Genomic DNA, 13,989 nt, shown 5'->3' with positions numbered 1-13,989 from the left:
AGTCACGTGGTCTCCTCCCGTAGCTGGTCTAAGTGTGGACATGGTGAAGCCACCTATATTCCCACTCTTCTTTGCTCCTCCTTGGAGTTAGAGGATCTCATGGGAAGCACCTTTGAAACAGTTATGAGGTCCTCAGACTGCAAAAGCTGTAATACTGCCTTAACCAGGCCATGCAGTGGGTAGGGAGAGGACCCCTACCCCCCACCCCCACACACAGACTCTGGCTAGCACTTATGCAGCCATGTAATTGCTAAACTGGAAATAATTAGGTTCCAGTATTTTCTCCTGATGTCTACAGCAGCACCCCTAATCATTCCTTTCTTGTTCACACAATGACTGGGGCTCCTTGGTACTATGGTAATACAAATAATAAATAGCAATAATTTAATAAGTGCCATGAAAGAACTCTGACCAGGCCTCTTGAAACTTCCTCCTGCAACCTGGTCCTGATTCAAAGTCCACTGTTGTCTAAGGAAGAACTTCAGTGGGCTCTGAATCAGGGCCTTTATAAGCAGGAGTCAGTTGCCCAGAATTCTGTGCATTAATGTTGATTATTATCCAAAGTGGCAGATACTTGCTTACTGGAATTATTCAAATGAGTACTCAAATGGAGGCACCATTATAAATATGCATAATAATCTGCATAATCAATAAGGAGTTATATACTGCAAGTTCAACAATGGTGCAGTGTTTTAAAGAATTGCTGAGCACTACATTCTTCCGTTAGTTACAATGACTTCAATAAGCCAGCAGTGGGCAAAATTTTCATCTTATTTCTTTAGTATACTGAGTTATCCCAAATTTAATTTAATTTTCTCTTGATTTGATCAGCATAAAAATAAATCGATTTGACCAGGCATTAAGTCATGTTTGGGCCCACTGAAGTCGATGGCAAAACTCCTCTTGATGTCCCTAGAGCTAAAATTTGGCCCTGTATTTCTGTGGCACTGGTATTGAAGCTGAGATGTTAAGGTCAGGGCACTAAAGTATCATTTGAACAAAGGTATTAATTTCCAGTGGGTAATATTTAAACAAATAAAGCCAAGTTATATTTGAATTGACATCGATGTAAATCTAGAGTCACTCCAGTGACTTCAGATAAGGTATTCTGGGTCTGAAACCAGAATTTGCCTCAGGACCATGAATGAAGTGGAAAACCATGTAAGGATTTAATTCTGACACTCTTATTCCAGGCGTTGAACAAGGTGCTTCTCAGTGTACATGTAATGCCGACAGACCCCGCTCATCGGTGGGCGGGATCGAATCTGGGACCTCTGGAGCTTAGTGCATGAGCTAAAAGCCAACTGGCTGTTAGCAAAGGCTGTAGAGCAAACTCATTAATCTTTCTCTCCAAGTGGTCTCAGTGCCACTAGATGGGACAGAACATCACACCCAGGAGGTGTGTGGGTTACATACACATGACAGAATTAGGCCTAAGAGGCCGCAAAGGGATGCGACTTTGGAAAATACTCAGAGTGAGTGTAACTCCTGCTATCAATTTATTATCTCGAAATCTCCTATTACATGTAAGATTGTAGTTATGCTATAAATGAAGTGGATAAATCATGTAATCTCTCTGCACCGTGGTTTCTCATATATAAAATGGAGATAATAGTACTTCTTTTTTGGTCTTATCTAATTAGCCTTTGGCTTGAACAGTTTACAATCTGTCTCTTACTATGCCCAATGCTTTAGCACAATGGGTCCCTGATCTTGGTTGCACAGTAATTCATCCAATTGCTAAAAATAAACATGTCAATTTAATTTTGAAAGAAGTCATTTAAAGGGCTTTACAGTATTATCATAAATGAAGAGCTGTTTTCCCACTGAAGTGGGATTGAGGTGTCTGCTGTACAAAATGAATAAACAAAACCCTCTCTGGCTACACATCTGCTTTTGTAGAATTAAAACTACCAGTTCTGGTAAATAACTTCTGGGCCTGATCCCACAACCCTTATAGGTGTGAGAAGTCTTGTTGGCCTCCCTTTGGGTCTGATGGCACCAGTCATATGAATTAGGGCTAGTTAGGTTACATCTACGCTACAGCACGTACAGCAGCGCAGCTGCTGTGCTTGTGATGGAGGCGCTTTAAGCCGACGGAAGAGAGCTCTCCCATTGGCTTAACTCCTGCCTCTGTGAGAGACGGTACCTATATCGGTGGGAGATACACCAGCGCTTAGGTTGGTATAATTTACATCACTCAGGGGTGTGAATAATGTAAGTTATACCGAAGTAACCTGTCATGTAGGCAAGGATTTATATGCACATAACGGTTTTAGCTTCTGATCCTCTGTTTCTACTTATGTGATGTGCTGTGGGAAAGTAATATTTAAAAGAAAATATGAAAAGGTAGAACAGAGTTGTATAGCTCTCTACCAATGCTTCTGACAGCGCTAAACTGGAGGGGATGGAAGCAAAAGGTTAATGGTGCTGAAAACACTTTGTCAAGTCAGCATATGCAGAACGGGGTGTTGTAAAAAAAAAAAAAAAAAACCCAACAAAGCCACATGCTGCCTATGTTTTATTTTCTTCTTTCCTAACTCTCCAGGATATAATAAAAGCATCAAAGTGATACAAATGTACTCAAACAGAAGAGCAAGAACGGCTTAACTTCATGTCAGCTAGGGGAAATTGCTGCTGCTCTAAACAGGAGGAGCTTCTCTATCACAAAGAAAATTAAATCACTGTCACTGATACTATTAAAAACTCAACATATGGGGCCAGACCCTCAGCTGGTGTAAATCAGCAGAGCTCAATTAAAAATCAATGGAGCTCAACTGATTTACGCCAGTGGAGGATCTGGTCAACAGTCTGGTGTGGCCCATGACTGTGGTGACCTGTGCCTTATGTAGGGGCTTGTGATACATGAAGCGGGGGGGAGTAGCTCCCTTTGATGGACACCCAGCCAGCCAGTTACCTGTAAAATCCCTCTTGGTGTCAGTTCTCTGTTTGCTTTACCTGTAAAGGGTTAACAAGCCGACAGGTAAAAGAAAAGGAGTGGGCACCTGACCAAAAGAGCCAATGGGAAGGCTAATTTTAAAATTGGGAAAGAAACTTTCCCTTTGTCTGTTCTCTGGGCTGCAGGGACGGAGCAGCAATGCTATAAGCAGAAATGCTGTGTAAGGCTTTGACCAGGTATGAAAATTCATCTTCCATACTTATAAGAAATTATTTGGATATGTTTAGTTAGACACAATCAGGTTTATTTTTTATTTTGGTTTGTGGATCTCCTCTGTGCTAACCCCAGATGCTTGTTTGCTTTTAACCTTTAGCTGAACCCCCAAGAGAGCTATTTTGGGTGCTTAATTTTTTTAATTGTTTCTTTTGAGATCTAGCAAAAAGCCTAAGTTCCAGATTTATTTTTTCCTTTTTGTTTTTAAGAAAATGTACCTTTTTTAAGAACAGGATTGGATTTTTGGTGTCCTAAGAAGTTTGTGCATGTTGTTTGATTAGCTGATAGCCACTCCTAATTTCCTTAGTTTTCTTTCTCAGCTCTTCCCTGGAGGGGGTGAAAGGGCTTGAGAGTATCCCACTGGGAGGAATTCACAAGTTCTCCTTCCTGAGTTCAAAGGGTTTTTTTGCATTTGGGTGGTGGCAGCGTTTACCAAGCCAAGGTCAGAGAGAAGCTGTAACCTTAGGAATGTAATACAAGCCTGGAGGGGCAAGTATTAATTTTTAAAATCCTTGCGGGCCCCCACTTCCTGCACTCGGAGTGCCAGAGTGGGGATTCAGCCCTGACAGGGTTTTATTCCTATTTCCCCTCCCCCCTGCCCAACATTTTCAACTGGGAAAATTAAAAAAATGAAAAGGGTGAGAGGTTCAAAAATTTGGGGAGGTGGGGGAGAAAGGGGGAAGGGAGAGGGAAGCTGTTCTTTCTAAGCTTCCTGTGGCTGCCCCTACCAATTGGACTGGTAGCTGAAAGAGACTCTGATACAATTACCAGGTGGGAGCTTATCTGTTTTGCTTCTGTGTTTCCTTTTCTCTCAATCTCTTTCCCTGTCTTGGAGTACTCTAGGTCCCCATCTGCCAAATGAGATTACATTTCCAGTCTCTGCTTCTCCCTGTCAGGCCTCTGCCTCCTGTTACCAGATTTGCCCATTACTTTGGGATATGCTCATTCATTAGGGTTACTCTTCTGCAGGGGGGGATTTCTGTAATTCTATCAATGTACTGCTTGTGTCACTTGTGAGCTCTACTTCTGCAAGCTCCCCTTTCTTCTGTGCCCCCTTATTTCTCCCCTGCCCTGTGAGTCCCCCCTGTGCTCCCATCTTGCTCCCTTTCCTCTCTCTGACGCACAGTGGCTGGGGAAGGAGGAAATTCTCTCAAACTGCTCCTCCCCCCGTACTGCCAGTGGCTGGCCTCATTAGCTTGAATGCTGCACCTTGCACACAGTGGAATCCCCTCTCTGCAGGCAGTATTTCTGCAAACCTTATGCGAGAGGGGCTCTGAAGTTGCTGCCTTGTCCCATTCCCTCATGCTGCGGAGGTAGAACTGCAGTTTTAGCGCAGCAAGTTTAGCTTCCTCCACGCCTCACACAGAGCCGCTGCCCTGAGTGCCAGTAAGAGCTGGCGGGAGCTGTGGACTAGAACTGATTCTCTCCGTCAGAACTCCACTTTATGAGTGAAAAGTTGAACCCCTGGTAAGCTGCAGGGCAGGATTCTTCCATTAGGGAAGAGCAAATTTTGGGAGCAGGGGACAAACATCTCAACCCCATGACGGCAGAATCAGTGTAGAGCTTTGGTTATGTCAGGTTTAGCAGTCACTAGGAATTCAACTCTGTATTAGACAAGTAGAATCCAGAGATGCTTCAGAACGGGGATTGTAACCCACATACAAGTGTTGCAAGTGACCCAGGGAGCTGGTGGTGGTGGTGATGGGGAAAGGGGATTAACTGTATTCTTAATGCTCACATGATACTCTGCTATCTAAATTCCATCCAAATCTCAGCCTGTGTCTCCCCAAAATGGGTCTGGGAATTTGCTCCATCTCTCATGGAATTGTTACTTCAATGTCCTTAGCTCCCATCCATTTAAATGGAATTATAGAAATAAAATGCATTTCTCTGTCTTATATTCAGCTAGGAGGGCTTGGATGGCTCAGGGGAATTAATCATAGTTTAAATCAAGCTGGAACTCTTGATTTAAATTAGTGATTTAATCTTGTTTTGCATTTATACTTTTTCTAAAGAAAGGATGATTTGTCATTGGGTGGTAACAATTAAAACATGTTGCTTCGTAACCAAAAATAGCTTTTATACTAAAATTTGGTACTTTTTGTTAACCAGGAGGATATACTATATCTATACTCCCTTATTAAGCAATTATGTAGCTGAACATACATTTATTTAGATTTCTATGTTGTACCTTTTATTTAAAGTTAAAAAATGGTGAATGTCATGTCTTATTTATTACATGATGGTGATATATTTTTTAACCTGTTGTCTTGTCTCAAGCTGCACTTAGATGGAAATTGGAATTCAATTAAAAATGCACAAAACTAGCATTTTAATTTTTTTTATTTAAATAATAGTACCTTAAATGTGGCAGATGCATAAGGAAAAAAGTTAAAAGAAAACATGTTTTGTGTTTAAACTAACTGATTTATTAAATAAAGGGAATAGGTGAATTGAATTGAATTGATTGTTTCTTATCACCATGTCGTTCAAGATTTTAGAAGTAATAGAGCTCATCCTCTCACAACTCATTTTTATCCCTAGATTGGAAGAGGGAAAATATGTTCTCCTGCTCTTTCAACTTCTAGTCAGCTTCTCAACTTTAAATGAACTAGTTATTGAACTTTAAAACTTTGGCAGCAAATATATACTGTTTGAATATTAGATTTTAATTTAATTTTAAAACCGTTTACTAGGTTATAATTGATTTAGGCCTTAATATAAGTTGTCATAATTTCAAATTTAGTTTTAATAGGTTTATTTTTTTTAAATTATATTAAATTTAAATGATCTTTTTTAAATAATCAAATTGTATCTACCCTGATCCAGTTTAGCAGATAATAACTGAAAATTGTTAGGGCTTGTCTATGTGGGGGGTTTAGTTCATTCCAACTCAGGTTAGTGCTCATTGAAAATACCTGCATGTACACAATACAAATCCTCAGGCCTGGTCTACACTAGGAAATTAGGTTGGTATAACTTCGTTGTTCATAGGTGTGAAAAATCTGCTTCCTTGGACAACTGCATGCAAACTGGACCACTAAAGAAACCCCAAACAATTTAGTTAAAAGACATGATCTGCATAATAATAAATTAGCACACTAACATAGGAGAGCTAGAATACCTTCTCTCTTGTGGCATTCAAAATTGATTGCCATCCTAAGTTGAAGTAAATTAAATTGACATACAGGAAGCGAACTTCTAAGTATCCTAGATCATGAGCTCATAGCGATTTCTACTGTCACACTGGTCAGAAGTCATAATCACATGGAAAGTATCAGGCCAGCCAATTTTGACTTTGAAGTAAAGATTTATAACTAACAAAGGAAAGTCAAGGGTAATGTCTCCTAAAAATGTCAACAGACATTTTATATGGTATAATATTATCTGCCTTTTGTATCCAATTTAGCCTGAATAATATATTTATGGTGAAGGCGTATAGATATTAAAATGCCCTTTACTTGTGTTTACCTACAGGTACCCCTTCTTACTTGCTGAGACAAAATATTTCTGGAAGTGCCTTCTCTGGAAGCTGCTCTTTCCAGAAATGACATTTCAATGCCAGTTTATCAGCATAACCAGTGCACCTGCTGTGGCAGAGTAGGAAGTGCTTCTGGAACTGATGTAGGTCTTAAGGAGGAACTTTGCATCACTACAGGTGAGTAGCAAGGCAGGTTGCAAAATACCCATGGTGGAATCTTCATGAATGCAGATATCCAAATGTGGGTGAGAGATGTCTGCAAGGGCAGGAAAGGAAAATGAAAATAAGCTGTTTAAAACAGACTCTTGAAATGTTTTCAACCAGAGTGACAGGAATATAGAATGCTCTTCTAGGGAAGGGTATAGATTAAGGTGTGTTGGCATCATGTAAGAAATAATAGCATGCCCCCTTGGTGCAAATAGTATAATAAAGAATGGAATACTAAGGGCCAAATTTTCAGTTGGTTTAAATTGATGTACCTCCTTTGATTTCAAAACTGATTAACTCCTTCTCAGGATCTGGCCCTAAATGTTTAGTTGTCTGAGTATGTTTTCCCTTTAGTCCCGACATTTGTAAGTTCATTGTATTTTTCAGAATGAATATTAATTTAAATGTGATAGTACTAGAGGAAAAGAGCAAGAATAAATGAAGAAAAAAATAAAGTTGCATGCTGAACCAGAAACTATTTTATTCAAGTTTGCTAACTCTGATTTGATAAATCACCAGACTTATTTAAGTCTGCTTTAGCGGAAATGTTAACAATGTATTTGTCACTTCATTTCTTTCTTGTTTTTCAGTGTAGCATTTCCACAATAAATGGAGATTGGAAAATAATTGCAGCAAGAACAAAACTGAATTAAATTGTCTAATAATATCTTATGTTCTTTTAGGTGCAATGTAATCTTATGGGTTAGTGCCTTGGAAACCAGCAACAGAACTACTGTGTTCAAAATGGTTTATGGTGAATTTTTCCATAGACCTGGGAAAGATGAGGAACTTATCCACTTGAATGTGGGTGGCTTTAAGCAATCAGTTGATCAAAGTACTTTGCTCCGATTTCCCCAGACCAGACTTGGAAAACTGCTCAAATGCCGTTCTGAAGAGGCCATCCTGGAACTGTGTGATGATTACAGTGATGCAGACAAGGAATATTACTTTGATAGGAACCCTTCTTTGTTTAGATATGTTTTGAATTTTTACTATACAGGTAAACTGCATGTCATGGAGGAACTTTGTATCTTCTCCTTCTGTCAGGAAATAGAGTACTGGGGGATCAACGAGCTGTTCATTGATTCTTGCTGTAGCAATAGGTATCAAGAAAAAAAAGAAGACAGTCAAGATAAGGACTGGGATCAGAAAAGCAACGACAGAAGTATAGACTCTTCCAATGAAGAATCATCCATATTTGATAAAGAGCTGGAGAAATTTGATAAACTGTGGCTTGGTGAAATACGAAAGAAAGTATGGATCAGAATGGAAAACCCTGGGTACTGCTTATCAGCCAAGTTAATTGCAATTTCCTCCCTGAGCGTAGTGCTAGCATCAATTGTAGCCATGTGCATCCACAGCATGCCAGAGTTCCAAAGGTGGGATGCCAATGACAGAGAGATTGAGGACCCTGTTTTGGAAGCCGTGGAGATAGCGTGCATCGTCTGGTTCACCGTTGAGTTAGTGATAAGGCTCGCCGCAGCTCCAAGTCTAAAGAAGTTCTGGAAAAACCCTCTGAATGTCATAGATCTTGTCTCTATTATTCCATTTTATGCTACCTTGGCTGTGGACACAAAGGAAGAAGAAAGCGAAGACATTGAGAATATGGGGAAAGTGGTTCAGATCCTACGGCTAATGAGGATATTTCGCATCCTGAAACTGGCAAGGCACTCTGTAGGACTGCGGTCTTTAGGTGCCACTTTGAGACACAGTTACCATGAAGTTGGACTTTTGCTTTTGTTTCTGTCTGTCGGGATTTCTATATTCTCAGTTTTGGTCTACTCAGTGGAAAAAGATGACAATGAGTCAGAACTGCACAGCATCCCGGTCTGCTGGTGGTGGGCAACTATCAGCATGACCACTGTCGGCTATGGAGACACTTTCCCAGTCACCTTACTGGGAAAGTTCATTGGTAGCATTTGTATTCTCTGTGGAATATTAGTGGTGGCCCTTCCAATCACTATAATTTTCAACAAGTTTTCTAAATACTATCAAAAGCAAAAGGATATTGATGTAGACCAGTCCAACAATGATCACAAAGAGAAATGTAATGAGCTACCTTATTTTAACATTAGGGATATTTATGCAAAAAGGATGCACTCCTTCATTTCTAGCCTTTCTTCAGTAGGGATTATAGCCAGCGATCAAGATTCAACAGACGCCTCCAGCATCCAAGATATTGAGGATGTTTATAACATGACATCTGTAGAGAATGGTACTGGAAAATGAGTTGAATCACTCTCTCTTTTATTTCTGTTTTCAGATATTTGGTTAATGCAGATTTATAAACTCCAGTGAATTTAAGAGCACTTAATTCTCAGGGTACTTAACTCTCAGCCATATTTGGACATTCTTTGCTCTTATGTTGTCACACAAGCTTTATTGTTTAGATGAGGCTTAAAAATATACCTCACATGGCAATTTAGTTTTCACATGACTAGTGCTATGCATTTTGGGATGGTGGGGTGGAAAAAGCTGAAAAATGACATAAATTAAATTCAAGTCTAATGTTTGTTCCTGCAGCAGTCTGATGATTTATACAGAATGTGTTTTTGTAATTTACTGCTGTTTAGGTAACTGCAGATTGCTCATATGTAGGAAATATAGCACAATTAAATGAAGTTTCTACATGCAAATATACTTGCCAAAAAAAAAAAAGCCATTAAAATACATGTAAAACTACATTCACTAAGTAGACATGGAGAATAGGAATCTAATACATTTCCTGATTCAGGATGGGAAATTCATTGGCACATTGTGGTGTTACTCCAGGAAAGCATAATATTTATGAATTTCCTTCCAAAGTCAGAACACATTTTAGATTTAAACAAGAAATTGTACACATGGAGCGTGTTTCTCTATATGGTTCTGTTCCTTATGTAGTCAGTTACACCTGTATAAGGTGAGTGGAAAATGGGGATAAACACTACGGGGGAGATCCTGCGTGCACCTCTTAAAGGCCCAGCACTGAATTTATAGCCCGGGGTGGAGGGGGTAGGGTGCCTGTGATGGGGTCTTCAAACCCCACATTAAGGCTGAGACAGGACTAGGGCTGAAGCAGTACTGGGCCTGAAAGGTCCCGCTCCTTGGCCATGGCTGAACATGGTTCTTTCCCCGAGGAGCAGCGTAAAGGAAGCTCCAGGCAAGGGTGTGGGAGGAGAAAAGAGAAGTATTTTGTAGAGGAGCACTGCTCTGCAGCAGCAGGAGTAGAAACTGCTACTGAGGGTGTCTGGCTGTGATTTCCTCCTGTCCTGATGCTACCCAAAAGGCTGGTGGAAACAGGGGCAAGGGCACTAGAGGATTACAGGCATTTGCCCTAGACTGGGGGTTTGAGGCAAGGACTTTAACACAATTGTAGCCACACCCCGAACTGAGGCATTGGGTGTATTGGGAAGTGGCCTGGGGGATTGTGAGCAGCAGGTGGGCTGAACCAAGGCCATCCCACACCACTACAATTTCAGGACCCTGGGCTGTGACCCCTGATTCCCATCCCCAAGCTAGTCCAGCAGGGCCTCAGGCAGAGTGCCAGGGACACACTGAACTGAAAGAGAGACTGAGGTGTGAGGCCTAGACCTGGTGACCAACCCCACCACCCTGCTACAGTGTCTTTAAGCCACCTTTGTGCTGTTCTGGTCCTGGGCTGGAGGCAGGAGAGGCCCTTGGCATAACTTTGGGTATGACTATACTGCAATCACAGGGTGTGACTGGCTCTCGAGTAGATGTACTTGAGCTAACTAGCTTGTATCCCAGAGCAATGAAGCGGAGACAGGGTGTGCTTCAGTGTGGGTGGTATAAACCTTCGTGGAGGCACACACAACTGCAGCTTTATTGCTTCAACACATGAGCTGGCTAGATTAAAGCTAGCTCAGGTATGTGTGCCTGAGCTGCAGTCACACATCATGATTGCAGTGTAGCTGTACACTTAGATGGCTCTGGTCTTCTGAGTTATGGCAGCCTCCCTGGACTGGCCTAAGGGCTACAGAGTGGACCAGAATCTCTGCCATATTGCATGCTGCAGCCGCCAGCATGCCCGTAGCATGTCCTTAACACCAGGATTTGTGAGGGAGGTCCTCAACAGTCAGACTTAATGCAGTCTTCCATGGTGATGGCACTGGGGTAATCCTTCCCCAGCTGAATACAAGATGTTTAGAGCTACTATTTACCACGTCAGACCTTTAGCCTATGAGTGAAATCCTGGCCCTGTTGAATCCACTGGGAGTTTTGCAGTTGGCTTCAGTGGAGCCAGGATTTCACCGTATGATTATGATTTGGGAGTATTATACACCCATTTTGTACTCCCTTTGTCCTTAAATGACTACCCAAGGTGCAGGCCCATGGAGATTCAGACCCCTTGGATTTTTCTGTTCTGTTTTTACCTCCCCCTTAAAGGAATACTTTGTTTATTATTAACTGTGGACCAAATCCTGAAGCCTTTAGTCTCTACTCAGGCAGAACGCTTACTGAAGTCAATGCGAGTTTTGCCTACAGATAAAGTAAAAACTGAAGGCTAGATCTTATTCAGCACCTGCAGAGTGCCCTAGAATTCTGTGCAACTGGTAGTGTTCATACATGTCTCAGGATTTCTGCAGCTGCATAACCCAGCTTCAGGGAGGCTGAACAAGGCAGGCCAGCAGAGGAGCAGAGATGGGCTGATAGATTTGATGACACACAGATCCACTGACTCTGCTTCCACCCCACATCATAGGCTGCAAGACAGCAGAGTGGATCATCTGCCACACTGTATGAGGAGAGGAGGATTCCTTCTCCTTAGCTCCTTCAGAGCCCCCTCACACTAAGCCTAGACTAGCTGTGCAGGACTTGTGGAGAGTATTTTAAGCTGTGTAGGGACTTCAGAATTTGGCCCATTCTTTACATAATGCCATAAATGTGCATGATGCTTCACTGACAGTTAAGGCAAGAAGACCTGTTCTTCTCTCGGTTATCCCACCAAGAGCAGAACTTAGCCTTAAATATGCCTCATTCTTACTGGACGATTAGTGTTACAAAAATGCCATAATATACATTACTATTTTCATTGGCAGGGATATTTAACACAAACCACACAGAATAATGCAACAGCAAAGAAATTACTGAGTGCCCAAAGAAACACTCTCTGTAGCCTTCACATATAAGTAGATTGCATTTCAGCAGAAGGAACTAGATCTAAAGCAATGCAAATACTGCTCACTAAAGTGCTGTTACAACCTTGGTCTGTCCTATGAAACCTCCTTAAGGCGCGCTTTAGTTAACTGTTTAACTTCCTTTGAACTTTTTTTTTTAAACATATGGATGGATTTTAAACTCAGCAGCTCATTTCCACAGCTATGCTCCAGAAAACAGAAATACACGTGCATTCACATTCCGTCGACTGTCCATCACTGAGACTCCTGGAGTGAAATTCTGGCTCCACTGAAGTCAAAAGTCCCATTGACTTAAATGGAGCCAGGATTTCACCCTTGGTATTTTCTGAAAGAAATAGGTCTGATTTTTTTATTTGGATTTTGTATTCTGTGTCGAGAAAGAATCAGCAAGGCTCCTACTCTAACTACTCCCTGCCTGCTGCCCTGATTAATTATTCATAGGCAGGGTGGGTGGGTAGATTGCCAGTTGTAGCTACAGTTTCACCTCTACCCCTTCTAAAGAGGTGTGGATTTGGTGATGCTCTTGTACTGGATTCTGCTTGTGCTTCTTTCATCTTTCTCTTGTCACAGTGGCATCTCACTCACATGCTTCAGTAAACTACAATGTGGCAAATTCTGTGTTGAGGTGCTGCATGTTGGTGTAAGTCCAGAGCAACTCCACTAGCATCTGTGGAGATACTCTGCATTACTCAGGTGTAACCAAGAGCAGAATTTGGCCCCAAATCCATACTGAAAACAGCTTTCCAGGTTCCCAGGTGTCCTATAAGGCAAAGCAGTGAGACTAGCCTTATTGCCTGCACTGAAGCCCTGAAACCATGCCTGGCATTCACTGAGCCCCAGAGCAGGACCAGGGTGATGTGTGATTCACCCACTTTTACTGCATCTGATGCTCACTTGTGCACCCCTCCCTCTAATCAGAACTGCTTCAATTAGTGGTGTCTCATGTACCAAGAGGTTTTTTTTCTTGTGCTGTTTTGTGTCTTCCTTGCACTTGGTCTTGACTTACAGACATACATTATCACTAATAGAAAGTACATCACATTTACTCCTTGCTTTGCTTTTCTATTTCCTGGCTTCACACAATTTTCCATTTGAAGATGTTGCTTAAGGAATATTCATCCAGCTGTTATCTAATGTGGTATCTGAAATATAAGAGCTTTGTTAGGATGTGCATTCCAGCTTAGGTTGTCTTCCATTATACAAAACAGTTTCTCAGCATGTTAGTTTCTGTGTCTTGCTTGCTGGAGCTTTTTCTTTTGATATTCAGTATTGAACATTGATACACAATAACATCCAGCTCTGTGGAATTATGCCCAAGTATAATAGACAGATATACCAATGCGGTGGTCTGTATTTCCCAGTTTGGGTGAATATCAGTGGGAGATCAATATTGTTGCTGCCATTTTTTATGTCGGGAGAACGGGGAAGCAAAGAAGAAAGTGGGAGAGATCAAGAAAAGGGTGAAGAAAGCAGGAAAAGATGGGAAGTATAGGGAAAAAAATAGAAATGGAAGATGGGAAAGGGGGCAATGGAATTAGAAGAAAGCAAAAGAGGAAACATAATGGGGAGGGAGTTTTCTCTTTCCTCTCTTTTGCTTTCTCCCTCACTGCTTTTCTTTTATTACCTCCTCTCACCACCCTTAATATCTATATTTTGTTTCTTTTGACAGTCACAAAAGAAGTAGTGTAGTCCCTATCCCAGAAAGAGTTTCTGCCTGAAATTGGAGTTGCTGCTAACTAGTTGACTGAGGTGCAAGTATGACTTAATGGAGAGGCTATCAATGTGTAATCTTGCCGTCGCATTGAGGTGCGTTTAATGCTTTTAAAGTAATATCCCTATTTGCGTATTGTCAGAATGGCCAAAATGCAGCACTAAGCAAGAGTGGCAGTCTGAAAGTAAACATTATGGGCCTAATAAATGGCACATCCAAGTCATCTTAAACTTGTAAATACAATACTACTCACCGGTTAGCTGGAAATTAGAAGCAT

The 13,989-nt window shown here is 41.3% G+C and overlaps 1 protein-coding gene across 7 annotated transcripts in view; it reads left to right on the top strand.

Annotated features, from left to right (window-relative positions):
* The window catches only part of KCNS3 (potassium voltage-gated channel modifier subfamily S member 3), a 71,898-nt gene that overhangs the window by 23,025 nt on the left and 34,884 nt on the right, over positions 1-13,989 (top strand). For 5 of the 7 annotated variants that reach the window (XM_045008795.1, XM_045008797.1, XM_045008792.1 and 2 more), the window contains 2 exons: positions 6,650-6,830; positions 7,544-9,075. In XM_045008795.1, coding sequence (XP_044864730.1) covers positions 7,605-9,075 — 1,471 coding nt within the window. In that variant the 5' untranslated portion in view covers positions 6,650-6,830; positions 7,544-7,604. Of the gene's footprint in view, positions 1-6,491; positions 6,510-6,649; positions 6,831-7,543; positions 9,076-13,670; positions 13,808-13,989 lie in introns of those variants that run through there. The other 2 variants (XR_006577776.1, XM_045008796.1) reach the window with 2 other exon arrangements.

Source organism: Mauremys mutica, chromosome 3 (genome assembly GCF_020497125.1).
Source record: "Mauremys mutica isolate MM-2020 ecotype Southern chromosome 3, ASM2049712v1, whole genome shotgun sequence".
NCBI classification, from domain to species: Eukaryota; Metazoa; Chordata; order Testudines; family Geoemydidae; genus Mauremys; species Mauremys mutica.
The sequence above is the reverse complement of the archived record's forward strand: the minus strand, read 5'-3'. Positions and strand labels throughout refer to the sequence as shown.